The following is a 24539-nucleotide window of genomic DNA, read 5'->3' on the forward strand; positions in this document are numbered from 1 at the left end:
ATTAAGGAGATTGATTGTGCCTTTTTTGTATATATCATCAAGAAATGTAATAAATTGTGGGTGGATAAAAGATTAGCAAATGTAGCACTTCTCTATCTCCCATATTGTGCTGCCTGCATTGACAAGACCAACTCACCTCCATAGAAAAGCTGAACTGGTGAAATTTTACTAGAAAAATAGATACAGATAGACAGTGAGAATAGAACCTTAGTGTCAATGTCATTGATGCTTAATTGGCAACGATAAATACCATTTATGAGAATCATAATGAAAATCAATGTCATGTGATATTATTTTAATCGCAAGGATTTAGCAATCCAATGGTACTGTATATTGGCTAGAGAACTTGCCTGTATCAGCAACTTTTTATTTTTCTGCATTGATAAGAAAACACTTCGCTCACCATATTTAAACTACATGATAATCATAATCATAAATAATCCTAGAATGACAGTGATGCAAACGTGTGTCACCGATTTTATTTATTTACTTTTTGTTAATTAATATACTTGTCCACCAATACTATTTAGCTTGAGGAAAAGTTATTTGAAGAGAAAGAAAGTTAATCCATAAGAAGACTTTAAATCGTGCAATGCATAGGCAAAGCATTCTAATTATATACAAGTAGGTAGTTACTTGAGTGACAATACATAGTAGCAATGAGATTATGAATACCGTTAGTTATTGAATCTTATTTGAACGAGGAAAAGGATAAATTATGTTTTAGGTCATTATAAATTAGTAAATTTTATTTGGAATCCTTAATAAAAAAGAAATTTCTTTGAGTCCTTAATAAAATAAATAAATTTGTTTTTCATCTTTGATATTTGATTTTAGTTTATGATAAATTAATGAATTTATTTTTGTCCTTAATAAATTTTATTTATTTTGTATTAGTTCCTTTGAACAAAATTTAAAAGGGATCTAAATAAATTCATTAATTTATTAGGGATTAAAACAAAATATCCAAAGATCAATTTTTTTTTGTTTTATTAAGGACTCAGTAAAAAAATTATTAAAAATTTAAAATAAAATTAGTTAATTTATCATAGATCTTAAACATATTTTATCATAACTAAAAGTAAAAGAGAAATATTTCTGACTTTTTAAATGATTAAGTAATAACTAATTTTTAATCTCCAAAATTCCTATATAATTATAATATATCATTCTTAAAATAAAATAAAAATTATGATTATATGTAGTTCTATATGAACAAATTGGTGGTCTCGAGATTCTTGGTCATTTTTAAAGTTTGAATCACAGTCTTATAATTACAATAAATAACATTACCATTGCATTCAGAAGAAAAAGTAGACTCACATTTACCTTTCATTTTCTTTGTATTTGTAGTTTTCTTTGAGTCCGACCCACCACACCCATTCAATACAATTTAGAACAATCCCACAAATTAGGGAGCTCTAAATTGGAGAAGAAAAATGGTGAAGGGGAGAAGAAGTTTGCTAAACAACATAAAGAAGAAGAAGCTTTATATTTTCTTCCTCAGAGACTCATTACATTGTTTTGTTTAATGTGTCCTAATGTGAAACGTCTCCTGGATGCATGAATTTATCAGGTGTAGTTAAACAAATAGGGGTGGGTTAGGGTGGGTTTGTCTATTCCCATCCCTATCACCGCAAAATGTGGGATGGGTCGGAGTTCAAGTTTATGATAAGCAGGAGTGAAAATGAAACTTAATCTCATTCTTATCGGGTTTTATTAGGAAAATAGCTAGGAATCCATCTCACATTTTAAAAAAATATTATTTGTTCATATATTTTAAATTAATCATAGATTAAATTATTAATTATATTTTAATTCAATCAATATATATATATAGATAGATATATATAAAGATTAAATATATAACCTGAATATATTTAAGAATTAAATTATATATTTATAATTAAATGTATAATTTTAATTTTATTATAATTAGTATTATAATTATAATATTATTTATTTGACTATTAAATAATTATAAAAAATAAAATATGAAATGGTTACATAATTATATAATTAACAAATTATATATAATATATATGATAATAGAATTATATAAATATATAACTACATTATTAATAATTATAAAAAAATATGCATAATGGGACGAATATGAAACATGGAGCGACATATTGGGGTCAAACAGGTGCCACGGGATCAATTTTTGTTGTCACATTTATGTGCCACATATATATTTATTCAAGTTAACAAAAATGATAATAAATTAATAACAAGACTAATTTGTCATAATATTTATATATTAAATTCATATTTCATGTGCATCTTTTAGGAAAGAAATATAAGTCATTTATCCTTTTTTTTTTACATTTACATTAACAATTTATATTGAACATAAACTTAAATTATTTTCTACATTTGATTTTATAATCATAGAAGACATTTTTTATTATATTGGATATTATAGTAATTTAAAAAACAAATTATTAATATAAATTTATAAAATCAAAAATTGAAAAAGATAGAGTGTAACATGAGGGTTACTTTGTAAAAGGAGTCCAGTTTAATTGGTTGACTGAGTAGGACATATGAATATTTGTACATTGCTTGACACTATTCTTGATTCTCAGGAATAAACAAAATCGAACGTTCCTCTAATTTATTATACACTGTTCAGTTTGTTTTTCCCATTGAACGTTCGTCTTCAAAAGAAAAACTACGGGAATGGCATCCTCATCCACAGTTGTTTTTAATTAATAATTAATTAATTTCATTTTCTTTTTTGATAAATAAAAAGAATAAATGCATATTTTATTTTATCAAAATAGTGTGATTGAGTTTGAGTTTTATCAAAGTAATTTCAAATTTTAAAATAAATAGTGCTAAAATAAAATAAATCGTGCTTTTTAGATACAAGAAATAAAATGGTAAATCGTATAAGCAGTGAGTGTACGAATTATTAAACTAATTTTTAATGAAATTCATGTAGAAAAAATGTAAATATCTTTTATAGTTAAATAAGCCGTGTTTTTCAGTTACAAAAAATAAAAAGGTAAATCGTCTTTGATAAATTTAAATTAATAGTTTATTTTTTAAAATTAATAAAATATTTTTAAATTTTTATGATACACTACTAGAAAATAGGGTTTTAACATCAGTTATTAACTGATGTTGAAATTACTAACGTTGAAAATAATATCATTAACATCGATTTTGGAAAAACCGATGTTAACATAAAATGACAACATCGATTTTTTAAATAACCGATGTTATATAGTAAGAATTATAAAAAAAAGTCATATATATTCATATCAACATCAGTTTTTATCAAAATCGATGTTAACTTATACATACAACATCGATTTTTGGTAGTCCCAATGCACACTAGGGAACTTGACAAGTTTTTAAGTTTCACTTATCCTACTAGTATTTCCCTCAGTCGGTTTATTAGTATTATTGTAGAAAAATACATTCATGTTTGCCTTTGAATTTCATAAACCTTATCCAAATTAGAATTGAAAGAGTTTGCTAGTGCTAACTGGACCATAGATGTGCTTTGAGGATTCACCCTCAACAACAATGTTCAATGGGGCAGTGGACCTAATTCATTTAAGATTTAATTTGATAGAAAAAAATTGAGATGGGGTAGAAGAAGAAAGGGCTAATATAATGAAAAGGTCTATTGATGACGCTACCTGAGAGGATGAGTTCATTCTTCGAAATTTGTTCCCCGTTTTTTTGCCTGGAGGACAAGGCAGTTCAAGAGAAGGGAGTGATAAGGCCCATGAATCTGAAGGAGAGTTATTAGATCATAATGATAGGAGGTCCAAAGTTTGGAGGGTTTACCAAAGGAGAAAGAAAGGGCATCAAGGGGATAATCAGGAAACATTAGGTTGAGCTGAGCTGAGCTGGCAGGGTTTTACACAGTTTGTTATGCTAAAACTTAGGGGCATTGTTAGGTGGGTTTTAGGGTGAGAGGTCCATGAGTGGTGTGTTTCTTTCGAAATGCTCTAGTGAGGAAGGGACCAGAGCTTTATCTTTATAGTCTATAAGAGCCTTTTTTCTGGTTTAAATTTATTTCACTGAAGCTAAATATAATACTGGAGCGTTTTCTTTCAATTCTTGCAAGTTTATCCTACTATTTTTCTTTTGAAGCTAAAATTTGTGTCTCACTCACTGGGTGATTGGAATTAAAGATGTAACAGTGAAACACCATCGCAAAGAGGTAGAACTACTTTGTCTATCTATAATTATTATTCTTTTAACATAGTACTAGTGTTTAAAAAATTGAATCAAACTAGTAGTGACCTTGAACCAGAGCTGGTTTGGAGTTTTCAAATAGATCATATGATAGATAATAATAACATAGCATGCCACCAAGCAGAATGTATTATAATAGTGAAAGTATAGCTTTCCTGAATAGATCACATGCCAGTTGCGACCAATGGAATTCATTTCACCATTGTTCAACCATCATGCCACCAGCAGCGTGACCTTATATGTGTACCCAACTATTTGGAAAGCTTGAAGGAGCTACTTAAAACCCTAAAATTGGTCATTGGTGGAAAATGAGTTTAAGTGAGGTAACTTTGTACTTAGTAGGGACTTCCTTAGCTTATGCAAGGGAAAAAAAGTATTCTTATATGCAGTGGACCTAAAGTTGGCCAAATAATGAATTGTCTTGTATAAAAGGCATATGAGATTTCAGATCCTAATTGTCACCCATCCCAACCTAAGGAGAAACAAGTTAGCTTATTAATTAAGTGAGAGTAATTATGTTACTTGAGCTCTTATCATCATACAACTACAAGTGTGCTTCAAATTCAATCATAGAGAGAGATTATGATAAGCTTTACTCATGTACAGTACACCAATTGAGATATTTCACTGGAGTTCATTTAGGAAACCAGAGACCAACCTTCGAATGAAGAGTTGCTAAGTCCTGCGCAAATACAGATAACCAAATTAGAGTAAGCATATGTTTGATTTGATGCTAGATCAAGAGAAACCAGCAATAATCTTCAATTGGAACTAGAATTGCTTTGAGTACAGAGATAAATAATTCACAAATTTATTAGTGATAAGCAAGCATGGGCTTAATAAATGTTTCAAGGCTATTGTGCTTAGGTTATTATTTTCTTTAATTAAAAACATGAGCAAGGATACTCCAGCTAGTTGGTTTGCACTTTGCAGTGAATATGCTGCTTCATGGTCAATGCTATCCGACTATCTCACAAATGCACATTCCCAAACAAAAGGGTGACACAAGTAATTAATTAACAATATTTCATTTTCCATCATATTACTTAAGCAAAAGATTAGTGTTTAATTAAGGGAAGTTATAGCCCCACACCACCCGAAGACCTTTGAAAATACCCATTAGTTTAGCTTGAACTACCCCATCTCCATGAATATGACCAACAAATCCACGAGGCCAATAACCCAAAGAATCACGTATAAGACAACCAAATCAATCTCTTTTAAGATCACCACAAACACTCTCATCCACGTTTATAGCCACTGAACCCTGAATAGGAGGTCTCCATCAAACTAAATGCTAAGAATGAGAGTGAAATGCCTCTAAAGAAAAGGCTTTTTAAATGGTTATGACCAACAAATCCACAAGGCCAATATCACCAGCAACATCAGATTTACTTTGCAGCAATTTTACATAATATAAGTTCTCAATCAATTATGAGAATTAGGAAGTTGAAAGCTCAACTTAAGGAGATAAAAAACTTGTTTCAAAGCTAGACATAATAGCAAGCAATGAATCACATCTTCTTGGTGCAGTAAGCATCTCGGATAGGTATATGAAGAAATATTATTTCTATAGTTCAACTCAGAACGGACAGGTAAAATCACAACAAAATCTTACCCTCTGATTGTGAGTACAAAGAAGAGCAAAGAGTGCCTAGAAAACAAAGCCGATACACCCTATGAGAAAGATGCTTTGGTACCAATGGAATGGCTGCAAGGAAAGCAACAAACTTCATTCAAACCCCCAAACCAAACCCTTAAGCAATGCATTTTTAAAGAGCATATATGACCAGAGATGAATTTTTTCGAAGCAACACAACTTACTAGGACTTCGTTCAACACAACTTACTAGGACACGGTGGTGAGCATGATGACGGACACAACCAGAGCGCGACGGTGGACACAGGGTTAGAGATGATGGTAGTGACGATATTGAGGAGGTCAGAGTCGTGACAAGGGTGGGTTTGTGAGACTGAGTGCGAGCAGAAAAAGGGTTTTGGATTTTTAATTTAAGTAAAAACACAACGTCAATTTAAAAAAAAAAATTTGATGTTAACGAGGTCATGTTAACATCGGTTTTTTGGAAACTAATGTTAACTAATAATGTTAACATCGGTTTTTCAAAAAATTGATGTTAACATGACCTCGTTAACATCAATTTTGACAAAATCGATGTTAATAAACTCATCTTATTTATAAGAATGTCACCACATTTTTGTTAACGTCGATTTTGTCCAAAACCAATGTTAACCTATCGATGTTAAATCTATAATTTCTAGTAGTGATATCTCCTATGATAAAAAAATATTTCCTAGACAATAATCCTTTTTTATCATATGTTTAATATAAATTGTTAATAATAAATGTTTAATGATGAGAGATGTGAAAGGATAGAGTTTGAAGAATTAATGTTGGTGTAAGATGAAAGAGAAGAGAGGAGAGAAAATTGATTTTATTTCAAATGAAACAATAAATTATTATAATATCCAACTAAACATCCTTAGACAAAGGAGCTCAATCTCACTGATTTTTTTTTTCAAATATTTAGATGTAATGTGCTAAATGCACTAAAAAAAAATGTATCAATAAAGTGTGAAATAATGAATAGATAACTCTGTCACTTAAACACATAATCATGAGTTTGATCTCAAGTTTGTCTAACGAACCCCAAATTAAAAAAATGGGATTAAACAACCTTATCTTTAATAAACAATAGAATTTAGACATTTTTTTATTAAGATCTATCCATTGATGTTATGACTATCATATCTAATGCATAATCTTTAATTTCTCTTTCATATCATTTTTCTATAAAATTAAAAGTTTATAATTATTAATTAAAATTATACTAAAATACATAAAGATATGTAATAAAATTATAAAATATTAAAATCTGAATAATTATTTTTTTAGTTAATTATAAAAATTTATATCCTTTATCCACTTTAGGTACATATATATTTGTTATAAAATAAAATTCAGGTAAATAGTTTTCATTTATTTTAGCTTTAGAAAAATTAATTTTATTTTTTTAATTGATTGAAATAGGTAAAAATAAATTTTAGGTAAATAGTTTTCATTTTACATTTAACTTTACAATCCTATTGTTGTTGTTATGTATTCACAAAAAAAATAAAATGTATCCACGTATATCTGTAACATATCTTAACATTAACATGGAAGACAAGATGATAAAAAATTATTATTACTTGTTAAACAACTTTCGAAATTAATTTATAGTCCCAGACAAATTACACTTCATATTTTTGAACTACAAACAATAGCCTAATGTAAGTCTAGGTGACAAGAAATTAAATGATATATAACATAATAACTGTAATTTTAATTTTTATAATTTATTACATATATGTATGTATTTCAGTATAATTTTAATTATTAAATTTTAATTAATAATTATAAAATTTTAATTTTATACATAAATGATATGAAACAAAAATTAAAAATGATGTATTAAATGTGACCGTCATTAACATTAATAATAAAATTTATAATAAGATATTTGTCTAAATTTTATTCGTCAAATAAAAATGGAATTGTTTAATCTCATTGGAATTAGGTACACAAACCCTATTAATCCCCTAAATAATACTATTGTTAGTATATTGAATTTTTTACTTTTTGAAAAGGAAAGATTAAGAAATATAAAGTTAACGTAATTAATGTGTTATTAAATATGTATACATGCATATAATGCAATTAATTGTAATTGTCAATTTAATGAAACTTCTTAGAAATGCATTATCTCATAATTAATTGTAATAGTTGATTGCAATTAATTGTAATAAAATCAAACAAAGAAACTAAAGCCTAATTAATACGATGGTTCATATCTTTTAGCTAATCTTTATAAAAATTAATATGATCTTACTATACATAATATTTTTGAATTTTTTAGAATAATTTTTTTGCATAATCAATATATATATTCTAATTTAATTTTTATATAATTATGCATTCGCATAAAAAAAAAATTTATCAACAGTAAATTTGTATATGCAATTATTTCAAGACGAAAGAGTTGTGCATTCAGACATTAACATGATCTGGTCCGGATAAAATTATAGTAAATTAGTCATTGACCCTCAAGATAAATTCCTTATTCCATCCTTAATTAAATACATTTTACTATTTTATTATTAAATGCATTCAAAGAATTTAAAAGGAAATGTTTGATTCATATATAATACATATAGAGTTTGAATTTTAATTTTTTTTTTGGCAAACAGAAAACTATGGTTTCTCATAAATAAATAAATAAAAATCACAAATACAATTGAGAACATAATTGAAGAACTGGCCGAGAGCATGAAATCTTGAAGCTCTGGCAATTCTGGAGCTGCCAATGTTGTTGAAGAATGCAGCAGCGTCCTAGTTGTGAATTTTGCAGGATATTGAAGGCTAGCTCGTGGAAGCTTTCAGCTGAGTTCATATGCCTTTCAATAATGTTCCATAATTCGGCCTTCTCTGTCATTTGAACAGTGAGCACAAACACAAACATTGGGGCAGTGAATACCTTTTTGGCATGAAATGCTTAATCTTAGGTGGGACATGTAATTTCCAGATGTGGATCCAATTTTCAGGTACCTTTAATTAAGTGGTCCGTTTGGAGGATGTCTTCCATGATGATATGGTATACGCTTTTGACAATATAGGAGTCGTCCTTGTTGCAATTCCAGACAAGTGTATCATGTTGGAATTTTTAATAAACTTTATAAAATACTAAATGAACACCAAAAAATATTACGTCAGATTATCAAGGGTTTTAAGGAATACTTGGATCCGTAGAGCTTGATCAACACGCAGTAGAATCTTACAGCGGTCACGAACAATTGGTTTAATGACCTTCCTCAACCAAATCACGTTCTTCCTTATAGGACCTTCGTTTTCTCTTCAGATGAGGGGAGGAGAAACTGTTTCTTGATTTGGTGTATTGGGGACCATAACCATGCCTTAGATTTTAACCTATTAGGGTTCTCATTATCCCCTAATGGGCCAAACTGGTTTCCATGCTCATTAAGCTCATATCAATTTTCTGTTGGCAGTCTAATGAGCTCATTGAATTAGATCACTTTATATTGAACTCATCTAAATGTAAATAACTAATATAAATGTTATAATATAATATGTAGCTCATATTAATTAATTAGGAATTATAAAATTCCTAACATATCATCCTTGACTTGTGTATAGTAAGATTATAGGGGAAATAACAAAATGATTCATTCTTTTGTTAAACACACCAAGCTTGACATTTGTGGCAACATTCTATACTCATTATCTGGTGAAGCTGAAGCTATAGATATTGGTATGTCATTAAATTGGATTACACCAATGTGTTGCTTTCCCTCATTAGGGTTAAACAGTCTTACATTTCTGGAAATTATGTCAACATGAGATCCAACGGTGCAATATTAATATTGTGATCAAAGAAGATTGTGACACAAAGGCTACTGATTCAACCTATGTCTTCTTGTTAACCATAATGTGGAAGATACAGGCAAGATCATCGTGATTCTAGCCGATTTTCTAGTTGGTAAATATTGATTTTTATTGCTATCTAGTTTGAAATTCTCTAGGTAAATAAATGGATTGAGGACTATATCCTATTTACTTACACTACTATACAAAGCGCTTTTTACATCGGTTATTTTTTACATTCTACATCGATTACGCGACATCGTTGTAGCGTGTGTTGTAAAAAGTTGGTGGGACAACTACGACGGTTCATGGGGACCATCTTAGAATGTAGATATATTCTAAGACGGTCGCTGCTATGACCATCTTAGAATGTAGTACACTTTAAGACGTGTGCTTAGAGGGGATCGTCTTAGAACATAGTGCTTTCTACATCGGTCCAACAAAGAACCGCCTTAGAAAGTAGTCGCTTCAACGATTGTCTTAGAATGTACTACATTCTAAGGCTTTCTACATCGGTTCTAAGAAGAACCTCCTTAGAAAGATTTTTTTTTTAATTCTCATTTTTTTAATCTTATTTGCTTTTGTTGAGGCCAATTCATTAAGCCTTAAAACAAATCATTGCAATTCTGTATACAAAATAATCACTAAAACACATAAAAACAAAGCATATTTTAACAAAATAAACCTCAGTCTCTTACACAGCTCTGTGCTATAAATTGTTGTTGTGATGTTTGTCAGGTCAATTGAACTGAAAATGGGAAAATAGAATCAGAAAATCTATGATGAACCAGAATTAAAATGTTCAGAGAAAAATAACGAGAGAATTTAAGTAATGCTATCATTGGATGTATGGGTTCAGATGTTGATAATGAAAAACTCTAACTCAAACAAGAGAAAATAACATTTTGTTAAGCCAATTGAAAGTTGTAGAATGTTTAAATTAAATAAAGACCAATTGCATCTCCCATGTAGGGGATGTAAAAAAGATAAATATAATCCCCTCATTATAATTATGTGTGAGAATTGAATTGCAAATTGTATGCACTGTTAACTGTATTGTCAACTTGCTAAAGAGAGTTGTTATAGCCAACTGCCTTGAAAATATATGCTGAAGGTACTTGGACAACAAAAATACAAGCAATTGCTCATACTTGGAGAACTTTTACTCTAGATATGTATGACAAGTATTAAGGTGGTCTGAACTCTAAACTAATGTCATTGACATAGAATATTAAAATTATGAGAAGCTGGAACAACATAAGATTAAGCAATCCAAAGTACAAGATATGGTAAGTTACTGCAATGGGAAAGAGAGCAATATATGACTTACCTCCTGCCTGGTCAGGCTCCTCTCACTTCTGGCCTTTATGAGGGGTTCTAGCAACTCTCTCCCAAGCTTTAGGCAGTCCTTGGTTGGAGTTGCCACACTCATCACATGTAATAGATATCTACAAGAAAACCACCATAGGTAAGTGAAGAAAAATGAAGAAATTAAAAAAAAAAGTCATGTAACATAAAGAATATCAAAAAACTGTTTCTTTTTTCCATATTTTTGTTGGAGTTGCCACATTCATCACATGTAATAGATATCTACAAGTAAATATGTTTTACAAGGGTGAAAATACAATGTTTATTGTACAAATAGATAAAATGATCAAACATATTCATTTTCGAGTTCTTAAAAGAACAATGTTCCAATGTTGGACATCAACGTAATACAGTTTACAACCATAATCATAACCATCAAAATACAAAGCAAAACATGACAGCGGCAGCATGCAAATACCAATGGCTACCAGAATGAACTGCACCATGGCAAAAAACAATGGCTAATAGAATAATACAACTGATAGGCAACAACTATGAAGTAGCTCTCTCAGTAGTTTGCCCCTCATATTATGCAGCCAATAATCTTCTTTTTTGGGTGAAATTGCATTTCAAGCAACAGTGGCACATAGCAGCATCAAAGAAATCAAGAAATGTATGTCTCTACACTGCTAAAAAATTATGGAATGTTTCCCCAATCATTTACTTTGATAGCCATGTGGAAAATATCAACAAAGGAAGCATTAAAAGTAATCCATAGCACACCAAAATATCGATGCTTTCAAAAGTATTTGCATTGCTGAGAATAACGCTCCATAGTTGTCTAACACTATACTGGGGATATTTCTACATAACGATGCTTTCAAAAGTATTTGCATTGCTGAGAATATCATTCCTATCATGTTGTACACCAAATTTAATTTCCTTGATTGAATTTGTATATATGCTATAAAATTGATAATTAGTTATGACTTTTATTTCATGAATTTGGATAGTCAAAATTTGGATTGGATTGGATTGAATTTCTATTTTGAAACAAAACCAGTTATATGTTATTATAAGGTAGTGTTTGGTCGGGATCAAACATATTCTGTTCAATTTAATTAATGGAACCCTAACCTAGGGATCCAATTAAAAATAATTTAAAAGTTCAAGGACCCTATTACAAACTTTTGAAGGTATAGAGACCAATTTAAAAATTCTCAAATAGTTCAAGAACTAGCAGACTAATTTTAACCTTAGGAAACTAGATTCCTTAACACAAACAATAAATTTACCAAAAAAAAAAGAGTAAAAGATTTAAAATATGTCCATAATTTTATTACCTCCTCTAAATGGCGTTGGTATATAGATCCATTCTGTAATATGTGGTTGACATCAACAAATTTGGATTATATGAATTGAAAAGGCTGCAAAACAAACACCCAAAAAAACTGAGTAAACAAATTTAGCCTTCATTGACATGCTATAGAACTCATTCCAGCTGCTCTTAAGTCTGGATTTACGAACTTGCTAACCAAATAAGAGAGGACAATGATTTTGAGCATTTACAAATGATAGAAACATGAAAGTTGTTTTTACCAAAAATGGGTCAATTAAGTTTTAATCACCAATTGGATTTTAAAGAGGACTGTTTTAAACAAAGATTAAGAAATAGAACAAGCCTACTCTATAGACACTTGATAGCAAGGATAAAATCCTTAACGTGAAAAGGCTTATAAAAATAATTTCTTATTATCACATATAAGCAATTATAAATTCTAGGTGGAAATTGAAACAGACTGGCTTGGCATAAGCTATACATTTTAATAATTAATTAACACTAAGTGCTAAGAGTATTGATTTAATCCAGGAAGATAAAACCTATGGAAGGAGGAGAAAAGTAACAAAAAAAAAAGCAGACTATTCAAATTCATATTCTTTCTAGTTCAAGATATGATGTTTAATTGGAAGGGGAGGAAAATATGTTATACAATTAGTTATGCAGGTATACGTTAGCATGAGGATGAAGCTAAAACCACAACCCTCAATATAGGAAAGTTGTAAATCTCCTTTCATCAAAATTATGTAATTGCCACAAAAAAGCTCATGACAGAAAGCAAAGTAACCATCATTTATATAAAAGGAAAATTGACTGAATTTTAACAAAACTCATTATCCTCCTCTTTGTAAGCAAAAATCACCACCCCAACAAATAATTCTTTATTAATAAAAAATTATTTTTCATTTCATGTAATCAATTTACAATTTATAGGTCACAAATAAAGAATATAAAAAAAATCATGTAACACAAATGGTAGGAAAAAAATGAGGAAAGACTAGAGGCTTTCTTTGACACAAGTTGCAAACTATGGAGTATAACCCAAAAGGTTATCTAAACCATATACAAATACAAACACATGTGCATAAGCAGATACATTTTAAAGGAACATCTAAATCAGTTTTCAAAGTTTACCTTTTTTTAAAGAGTAAATTTTATTAGAAGGAAAGAAGGAAATGGGAGGACAAGAATAAGCCACCCTATGTCATGAAAACTGATTCTAGCATGAATGAGATAAGGTCAGCTGCATCAACACCTCTATCCTGCATCAAATTGGATGATGAAGAGCACAAGAAAACAAATGGAAAAAATATTATTAAAAAAAAAGTTAGAGCTACCTCAAAATTAGAGATATATTCTTTGATGATGTACCAAAGTTGTGCATTTGTATCCATCAGCTGTAGTTTACAAGGAACAATCTTTATATTTAGGAGAATGCATTATACATTAAATACAATTAGCTTATAAATACTTTGACACATACCAAAAATTGGAAACCACTTTCAGGTAATTCTGGAGCTTCTTTGTCTCTGTATTGTCTACTATGTGTATTTATCACCAATATAGAGCCGTACAAAAGGCTGTATGGAGGGGGTCTAATCCAAAGGGATATTTGTCTGCTGAAAATTAAAATTAGGGGCATTAACAGTAATTTCCAGAATTACTAGGGAGCCTAGGAATTTCATAAAACCTAAAGGAGGTAAGAGACTAAGCATAATTCATCAAATTAGCAAATATAAGCATTACAAAAACAATTAAATCCTTTTCTATTAAGTATGGAAAACAAGAGAAAATTGCATGTAATCCCAAATTAATAGAACCTTATTATGCATGCCTCCAAAATCTCCTTCTCCTCCGTCGCGAAGACCGACAACAACACCATTGAACTCACCTTCGCCACCTCCCCAATCCTCAGCCTCACCACCGGAACACGCGTCGCAGCCTCCCCTTCACCCACCGTATCTCCCTCCTCACCCTTCCCCTCCAACTCCTCCAAAATCACATTTGTCGTCGCCTTTGTCTCCGCCATGCCCAACATCGAAGTCCTTTGTTCCGACGAGTTCCTATGCTCCCTACTCTACCAGTAATACATAAAAGAAAGACAATCTTCGGGGAGAGTGTAGTTGAAACTCTCCCTCCCCTTATTAGGGAAATCCTTCATTGCACGTGTGAGCTCCTACGCGACCTTCCCGTCGCACCGATTCTCGACGAGGAAGCGTGCAGCGGCAACGCGCTGCGAGGCGCTAAGGAGGCGGATCTCGTAGAGTAGCTCGGCGTCGCCGGTCTCAAAGGCGGCGAGGAGGTCAGGGTCAGCATTGGACTGGTAGACGAGGGAGTTGTCATGGAATGTGAGGAGGGAGAAGAGAGGAGGCAGGACTCGGCCATGGTGAGGGAAGTGATAGACATGAGTGAGTGAGTGAGTCAAGGGTTTAAAACAAGCAGGTTGAAGACCAAGAGTCTGGATATCAATTAAGATAACGACGGTGTTTTAATAAAACCCGTCGTAATTTTTATCACCAACACACATTCTAAGGCGGTTTTCAATAACCGTCTTAGAATGTATGTCGTACAAGCCTTTTTTATTAAGATAATTATAAAAATATCACCGATTCGTTGGCGATTCTAAAAGAACCGTCATAGAATGACTGTCGTAAAAAGTCATATTTCTAGTAGTGTTAGTTTATAAATATTTCGAAATGTTTTGTCATTCAATAAAATAATTTTGACTTGATTTACCTGATATACTAAGAATTATATTAATATATTAACAACAGGGGTTGGAATTTATGTCCAACACACTTATTGTGAGAGTGGGTAACATTTGTGTGAATGTTCTTGATAAAAGATGTTTTTCTTTGATGGATAAGTGCCCTCCTTTCCTTAATCTTGCCTTGTTGTCAGATGCTTGTAGCATGCTCCAAGTTATATCTTCTTTGTCTCTTTCACTTGATGTTTTGGAATTACAATGGAAGAAGCGTACCAATTTATAAATAAAATGTCATTCCTTGTCCGAGTTTTTTTTCTTTTTTTCTTACAATGATCGTTCTAACTAGAACCTGGTGTATATTACTTCAAACCTCCCACCGCTGAACTAATGATACATCCTTGCACAAGTTTAATATGATTCCAGAGCACATGATCTTTATATTTATTTGGTAGATATGTTATGATTTTTTTAATTATTATGTTATGATTTGTTGTCTGCATGTACTTGAGTGTCTAGAATTTTAATTTAAGATTTAACAGTAATTTATACAATTAATTAAAGGAAACCTTCATATAGTAGAATTCAGTTTCAACCCTTCCCATAATTTGACTGCCAAATCTTATATATATATATATATATATATATATATATATATATATATATATATATATATATATATATATATATATATATATATAGACTCTGATCTACTCTCTCTTTATTTAAGACAATTTTCATCAAAATGAAGATTTTTCATGACTTTAAATTAAGTTGGCCCCGAGACTCAATTAATTTATTAAATTTTGTTTCTCCCCGCATCATGATGCTTTCTGAGCACTACATTTTGATAATGGTTTGAATATGGAATAAATATGTTTCCAACCTTTATTAATGCTAACATAATTAGAAGTTACAATTCCTAATGTTTCACAACGGTTTCAATATGGAATATTGCTAATTAACGTATGTTTCCATATTCCAGCCTTTATTATTAGCGGTAACATAATTGGCAGTTACGATTGCTAATGTACGTACTACGTAGAGGTGTTGTAATGTTTCTTTTTAACTGCCAATAAAAGCCTTTTTCATAATAATATAAATTAACATATTAATTACTTCCGTTCGGCACAACCAAAAGGTCCTTCCACTGTGTGTATTTTTTTTTTTTTGTGCTCCAATTGCATAATGAAAGTTTCCAATTTCACCCCAGTTACAATTTTTTAGAGGGCAGTTTTGAAATATGGGTAAAAAAACACCCACAGGATAGTGTCATTAGCAAAAACAGATAGCGCCAATAGCAGTTCCCTGAATAAATTGATTCTGTCAATATTTGTCACTACTAAGAAAAAAAAATACACAATAGTATCAAGTCCAATGTTTAAAAGAAAATTATGATTGTATTGTAGCTCTATATGAACAATTTAATGCTGTCTAGAATCGTCACTATCAAAAAAAAAAAAAACTAACACTAATATAAAGCCTAATGTTTTAGTCAATGTGCTTATAACAATCCGACAATCCGTAGAAGTAAACATCTTCCGCAACTTGTGTGAGCTACGATAACTCGGTTTCACTCAAATATTCTTGAGATTCGGATCTCCAGTGTATGTTGACCAGAGTAAATCTATTGGGAATGTTCCTACTCCTAGTTTAATTAGTTTAATAAATACAAGCCAAAAAAAAATCAAAACTATATAAGTGTTGGCTTATATATATACTTGTGTTATATCACACTGAACGTGTGAAAATAAAGAAGCAATGATTTTCTCAAAGTCTTGTAGTTTTCTTGGGCTCTACCTCGTTATAGTGGCTTGTCTTGTTTTACAGTGCTGTGCCTATGCAAACCAGACTTCAACAACTCTGGTTGTAGATGCTTCTAAATCTGGAAGGCAAATTCCTGACACACTTTTCGGAATATTCTTTGAGGTGGGAAAGGATTATGGTGCTAGGTCTAGCTAAGGATTAAATGTAACAAATTTTTTTAATATCACAATGTTAAGGGTTATTGAAAATTCTTAGAACATTTTGAGTTTCCTTTCACAATGCATGGTTATTTTTAACTAGATGATATCTTTTTTTATTATTGTTAAAATGTTTCAAAAGTGATCAAAGTTTTAAACTTGTGCAGGAGATCAACCATGCCGGTGCTGGTGGATTGTGGGCAGAGCTTGTTAACAACAGAGGTCATTAATTTCCATTACAATTTCTCTAAAACTTTTAAATGATAAAAAATGCAAACACAAAAATATGTTTCACATAATTCTTTTGAATTTATGTACTAATATTCTTAGACGCCATTTCTATATTCTTCTTCTAAACCACCAAAACATGTAACACTTAATTAGATAGCACCTCTTTTGAGCCTTTGCAAAAGTCTAAAAGAAAAACTATAAATTCAAGTAATTGCACTATATTGCTATCAATAAAAATTAATCCAATTGATAAGAAATAAACTCATCATCACAAAAATATGAGTTTGATTTACACTATTGAAATACAAGTAGTATTTCTGTCTGTCTTATTAAGTCAAGAGACTCCTGATAAGTTCTCAGAATTTAACTCACCTAAACTTTACATAACTAAGGATTTCACTAAATTACTATTACACATTATACTTTATATAGGAGATGATGTTTTAAGTACACAGTGTTTTCATTACATTGCTGTGGTGATAGAATGTTTTCCATTCATATATTAATTTGTGATTCAGGTTTTGAAGCTGGGGGCACACAAGTTCCATCAAATATTGCACCTTGGACTATAGTAGGACAAGAATCAGCTATTTTACTACAAACTGAGCTTAGTTCTTGCTTCGAACGCAACAAGGTAGCATTAAGAATGGATGTGCTGTGTGACAATTGCCCTTCTGATGGTGTTGGTGTCTCTAACCCGGGTTTTTGGGGCATGGTGAGAATAATAAATAATGTGTCTCATATGAACTCTTATTTCTATGTTCCTTTCCCTTCTTTGTATGATATATTCTTGATTTCAAAATAAGTCTCAATTTAAGGAAAAAAAATTTATCCCAAAATAAGTGTTGTATTTAATTTTTTTAATATTATATTTATTGTTCTTTTCCACCCATGCCCACAATAAATATTACTTTAATCTTTCAATCTAAGATCAATAGTACTCTCTTTCATCTATTTGATTAGGTTAATTTTGTATAAAACTATTATCCTCTTTTATTTATTTATTATCTTTTATTGGTTTGTGTAAAACAAGATAAATAAGATAATACTTATTTTGAGACAAGGGAGTAATGAATTACTTAAAATTAACTCTATGTCATTTATTTTCAAGAAAAAAACATTTTTTATGAAGTTGTTTTTTCTTTTTTGCCAGAATTGAAAAAGATTTGCATCTTCTAACATGAAATTTTGTTTCAGAACATTGTGCAAGGGAATAAATACAAAATTGTCTTCTTTGTTAGATCAGAAGGACCACTTTATATGACGGTATCATTCAGAAAAACTGAAGGTGGAGGGATATTGGCTTCAAGCAATATCGAGTGAGCACTTTGTTTCAACATTCTTGAGAGACTATGCTCAAAAGGCGTATAAAAAGTATCTTATGTGTATGGACATTATATTAATGCATTGATCTTTAGTGCTTCTGAATCAGAAGTTTCAAAATGGAAAAGGATAGAGACTACATTGGTAGCTGATACATCAAGTTCCAATTCATCTTTGTATTTAACAACAACCAAAAAAGGGGTGATATTGCTGGACCAAGTGTCTGCTATGCCTTTGGACACATATAAGGTGTGTTCCTTCATAGATTTATTGTTATATGATGAAACTTTTCTAGCTTTTGGACTGATAATTTTTTCCATAAACACTTCTAAGAAAAGAAAATAAGAGAAAAAATAAAATAAATTTCTTTTTTTAGCTAAAATTAACTTTTGCATAAGTTAATTTATAGAATTTTTTCATATTAACTTCTCTAAAAGATAATTTTTTAATTTTCTATAAATTAATTTTCTTATAGAAAAGTTCACTTTATTTATTTTCTTATTTTTTTTCCTCCAATTACTTGTGGGGAAGTTTATTAAAATAAATCATAAATGTCAAACTCTCATTGTTGGCAATGCTCAATTTCATTATATTCATTTTTTTATTAGTAAATCTCCAAACTTGTCTTATCACAGGGACATGGTTTTCGAGGTGACTTAGTTAACATGTTATTAGAGTTGAAACCAACCTTTTTCAGATTTCCAGGTATGCATTAACTGAAGTAAAGATATTTTATGTCAAAAAATCATAGATCATTAAAATATTTTTCGCCAAATCTATGTGAAAAAGAGTTGTCATTATTTTTGTAAGTGTTGATAAATTTAGGGTAGATTTCATTCTGGATATGTAGCATTGTCCTATCTTTTTATTTCTTGGTTGGGATACCGAGATCATGTTATTTGTAAGGATTTTTAAAAGACATCATATCATTTTGTTTTACATGATCCATCTTTTTTCCAATTTCTTCCTCGAATTTGTCTTTATGTCATCAAGCGTTCAAATAACTTCCAAATTTAATGCAATTTTTTATCTTTCAAGAGGTGGCTGTTTTGTTGAAGGACAAACATTAAGAAATGCATTTCGGTGGAAAGATAGTGTTGGACCCTGGGAAGAGAGACCTGGTCACTTTGGTGATGTTTGGAGTTATTGGACAGATGAAGGATTTGGTTATTTTGAGGGTCTTCAAGTAAGTCCATTTATTATGATAACAATCACATTTTGTTGTTATTGTGAAATTCAATCATAATAAGCCATTTTTTGTGTGTGTAGCTAGCAGAGGACATTGGTGCAAGGCCATTGTGGGTATTTAACAACGGTATTTTCAGATTTGATCCTATATGCTATGCTTTTTTTCTTTTTAATACGGTGTAAGGACCATTGCTGAATTTGTCCTTTTGTGTATGTTTAATTCAATAATACAGGCATCAGCCATACTGATCAAGTAGATACAAGCGTCATCACACCTTTTGTGAAAGTATATTTTCTTACTCTTGTTTCTTCCCTAATGCCATATTGTTGTCGCTTCTTCTTTTATGAAACAATGGAATAAATATTTTCCTCACAATGTCATGTCTGTTAATTTACCTAATTGTAGGAAGCCCTTGATGGTATTGAGTTTGCCAGAGGTGAGGCTACTTCAAAATGGGGTTCCCTTAGAGCATCTATGGGGCACCCAAAGCCTTTTGACCTAAAATATGTTGCTATTGGAAATGAAGATTGTGGGAAGACAAACTACCAAGGCATGCTCTCCTTTTTCTTTTTCCTTTTTTAAGTATTTACATTGAGTGACTTTTTTGAGTGAACACAAAGTATTTACTAATTAAGAGTGAGATATTAGCCTCTCAAATAATAAAATCTATTTAAGAGTTTTAACAAATACATATCATATGTTTAAAGGACATATTATCTTGAGACATAATGGGAGCAATTACTCCCACAAGTTTTTAAAATCCTCTTAATGTAATATACAAGTGTAATTATAATTTATTCTTTTAATATGGAATTCAATATAAAAATTTAATTTATAATATAAGTATTGCTCACACAAAATTTTGTATATGAGTATTACTCCCACAACATAATATTTCACGTCACTGGAAGCAACCCCAAGTTGCTTTAGGATTTTTGCATCGAAACACGAGAATTCTCTAATGAATGTGGTTTGGATGTGTATCCCAACACACTCATAGTGTATGACCACACTAACACCACCATGTGACTTTTAGTTTCATATTAATAATAATTCTTTTAGTTTATTCTCTTTATTTTATTTCAAAATTTTCGTTACTGAGAAATAAATGTTAAAGGGTTTGTCTAATCTTTTTTAAAACATTTAGGAAACTACCTAGCTTTCTACGAGGCAATACGACATGCTTATCCGGATATTCAAATGATTTCAAATTGTGATGCTTCGTCTAAACCGTTAGATCACCCAGCTGATATGTATGATTATCACGTAATATCCTATCTCTTACAATTAACATTCCTTATTTCATAGTTTCATTTACTTTGAAAAATAATGTGTATATTTTTGGTTTTTCTCTTTGTTTTATCCTTTCTCATATACTCTAACTTTCTATCCAGACTTATCCTCATGAAGCTATAAAAATGTTTAATAACGCTCATGTGTTTGATAAGACACCACGAAACGGTCCAAAGGTTTTGTGATCCACACTGAACTTTCTTCTTTCTTTATCGGTGTTTGTTTATATTATGTATGCATTTGATACTTGAATTATTGAATTGAATGATTTGAATACCATACAGGCTTTTGTGAGTGAATATGCTCTAATTGGAGACATACAAGCTAAGCATGGAACCCTTTTGGGAGCTGTGTCCGAAGCTGGATTCCTTATTGGATTAGAAAGAAACAGGTTAATTGTAGCTTAATTTATAGTAATTGATACTCTTGTAATTATTGCTGTTGTGTTTGAAGATGAATCATCCAAAATTGAGATGAATGAAGGATGTGCTTAAATAATTATTATTATAAAAAAATCAAAATATGTTAATAATTTCTTTTATGAGACTTATATTTGACCAATAAGATCTTAGATGGTTGACTTTCATAAGCATGTAGATATGAATTTAATTCTCTGATCATATGTATGAAAAAGTCTTTGTTGAGAGAGAAATAAAACTCATTTTAATGATCTCTAGGCACCGAGGATTTGTCTAGTAATTTTTAACAATGCGGATACCTTGCTACTAGCAAATGAGGCTTATGCTTGTTTTTTATGTTCGTAAAAATAGCACAAGGAATAGCTTAAATTAATGAGATTCAATTACTTTGTTCTTTCGAATATAATCACACTAGTTTTGTGCTCACCATTTCCATTTCTGATGCAGTGATCATGTGATAATGGCTAGCTATGCGCCACTTTTTGTAAATGCAAATGACAGGATGTATGTGCTTTTACCATAAAATTTCTATCATCTATCCCTCTTTATTCATAAACCTATAGATAAGACATAAGTGGTATGCTCTTTTTGTGAAATTATTAAAAATAATATTATGAAGCTGGGAAATACACGAATGGTACGTTTATAAAAAGACACTCAAATGTCCAATTCAAATGCCAAAGATAAGAGGATTTAAAAATTAAGTAAAACAATTGCTTATGATGGCCACATTGAGATGTATCATTTTTTTTTTCTTTATAGGTGGAGCCCAGCTGCAATTGTTTTTAATTCCAATCAGGTTTATGGAACTCCCAGCTATTGGGTGCAGTTTATGTTTAGAGAGTCAAATGGAGCAACATTTTTAAAATCACAACTTCAAACGCCTGACCCTGATTCAGTTGCTGCATCTGCAATTCTTTGGAAAAATCTCCAAGATAAAAAAACTTACTTAAAAATAAAGGTGATTCATACTCTTTGCTTTAGTTATTTATATTTGTTTTCTTAAGGTGCTAGATGCCCAACTATGATTGGTTGCTGTGGAAGCAGAAAATGATCTTAGACAAACTTTACCTACAATGGGATGGGATTAGATTCTTAGAATCTGACTTACAAAAGGGTTTATTTAATCACTACTTATTTGAGAGCTAGTCAGACAACTATGATTAGAAGAAAAAAAAATACCAATCAAAGAAAAATAAAAAAAAAAGGAATTATAGGGGCAATTAAATTACTATACCTTTCTATATTTTGGTCTTAATAGATTTGTTATTAATTTGTTGCAATTGCTTTTACTAGAAATGTCATGACCTTAAAGCAATTTGACTTGTCTAGGTTGCAAACGTGGGGAGCAACCAAATAAATTTCAAGATTTCTCTAAACGGATTTGAGAGCTCAAATGCAACTAAGGCAACAAAGACAGTGCTCACATCTAAGAATGCATTAGATGAGAATAGCCTCGCAAACCCAACAAATGTTCATATAACTTCTTTTATTCTCTTTCTTTTATTATAAACTAACAATACATATAATAATTAACTAAGCTAACATCTAATGTTTATATGTTTGTTTTGTACACAGATAGTACCAAAGCGAAGTCCACTTCAGAGTGCTAACAACGAGATAAATGACATACTTCCTCCAGTTTCATTGACGGTATTTGATTTATTAAAAAATGAATGATTAGAAGATCATAAAACAAGAATGAGGGATGACGCAGCTATAGATCTTAATTTTAGTTTACACAACCAATTATAACATGCTCTTAAAGCGACATCTATTGCCAAGCTTTTGCTAGGGTTATATATGTCAAGTTGAGAGTTGTTATACGGGTGGCCATTTTTGTAACCTTAGGCCCCGTACGTAATCTTTTTATTTTTATTGTTAATAATGTAGATCACAGTCTGAGTTTAATCTAACTTATTTAATGTTGAATTGTAGGCATGTTTGTTACATTTTAGAAGAAAAAAAATACTCTTTAATTTTTTTTTCCGTTTCAAGTGTTCGTTCCAATTTTTCAAATCTTAATTATAAATTTTATCATCCAACTTTTATTATTTTTATAAATTTTACCACTTAAGTTTCTTTTTGGCGAACTTTACCACATAGATTTTAATTTTTACACATTTTATCATCACTAATGTGCCACCAAATGAAAGTTATTATATTTTTGTAAATAGATGTTGTTTTATTACTAACATGATGATAAAATATATAAAAATTGAAAACTTGGATGATAAAATTTATAAAATAATGAAAATTGAGTAATAAAATTTACGAAAAAGAACTTAAGCAGTAAAATTTGTGATATAATTAAAGTTGGTGATAAAATTTTCAATAAAGTATTTTTTAAAAAATAATCAAAAGGTGAAAAAAAGTATCTAAAATCTTACTATAATAAGATTATTTTTTCATAAATTATAAAAACCAATTGATTTTCACAGTAATTTTACAAATATAAATTCGCTTATGCATTATTCTTTAAATCTTTAAAAAATCATCACTAGATCATTTTACATAAAAATCACTTTTTAAAAAAATTGTAACAATAGGTCCATAATCAAAACATTAGTAAGAGAATTTTAAAAATCTAAAATCTAATCAAAACCAAAACACACACTTATGGTACTTTGATAAAAAAAAATATGAAATTAGTTTTTTAGTCCTTTAATTTATTTTTTAGATTTAATTTGATTTTTTTTATTTTTTAGGTTTAATTTGATTATCTAATTTTTTAAATTGATTTAATTTGATGATTCAGATTAAATTGTAAAAAATTATACTTTGTGGCCGTTTAAAACCGTCACTTAATGGTTTTAAACCGTTACAAAATACATATTTCTCAAAAAAATAATTTTAAAATTAGAGGATCAAATTGAATGTAAATAATAAATTAGAAAACAAAAAAACTAATTTAACCTATAAAGAATTGTGATTGTGAATTATAAAATAAAAATGAAAAGAAATAGGTTAAACTAGGAGAGGATGAAGTTTAAAAAGTAAGAAGTATGACCTAGATATTGATGTGTAAGTTTTAGAATGTGAAACTTAAGTTTTTTTTTAATACACCTTCTCATGTCAACAACTTTTGATGTGGCATGTTAATAGATTT

The 24539-nt window shown here is 30.1% G+C and overlaps 1 protein-coding gene across 1 annotated transcript; it reads left to right on the forward strand.

Moving 5' to 3' along the window:
- The first annotated feature begins 16772 nt into the window (after positions 1 to 16772).
- LOC100780771 (alpha-L-arabinofuranosidase 1) lies at positions 16773 to 23110 on the forward strand. Its single transcript, XM_003520419.4, has 17 exons — positions 16773 to 16940; positions 17143 to 17197; positions 17725 to 17921; positions 18404 to 18525; positions 18625 to 18778; positions 19165 to 19234; positions 19570 to 19715; positions 19799 to 19844; positions 19951 to 20003; positions 20124 to 20268; positions 20866 to 20984; positions 21113 to 21187; positions 21296 to 21402; positions 21878 to 21934; positions 22193 to 22391; positions 22763 to 22903; positions 23009 to 23110. Exons 1-17 carry the CDS (start codon positions 16773 to 16775, stop codon positions 23108 to 23110), a joined length of 1956 nt encoding a protein of 651 aa, XP_003520467.1.
- The last annotated feature ends 1429 nt before the right edge of the window (positions 23111 to 24539 follow it).

This window comes from Glycine max, chromosome 3 (assembly GCF_000004515.6).
Source record: "Glycine max cultivar Williams 82 chromosome 3, Glycine_max_v4.0, whole genome shotgun sequence".
Lineage (NCBI taxonomy): Eukaryota > Viridiplantae > Streptophyta > Magnoliopsida > Fabales > Fabaceae > Glycine > Glycine max.

What these genes read in the sequence shown, in the direction of transcription:
- LOC100780771 (XM_003520419.4), top strand. Translation starts at nt 16,773, where the DNA reads ATGATTTTCTCAAAGTCTTGTAGTTTTCTTGGGCTCTACCTCGTTATA. An exon ending in GTTATTTTGAGGGTCTTCAA is followed by an intron (nt 19,716 to 19,798) that starts GTAAGTCCATTT and finishes TTGTGTGTGTAG; the next exon opens with CTAGCAGAGGACATTGGTGC. An exon ending in TCATCACACCTTTTGTGAAA is followed by an intron (nt 20,004 to 20,123) that starts GTATATTTTCTT and finishes ACCTAATTGTAG; the next exon opens with GAAGCCCTTGATGGTATTGA.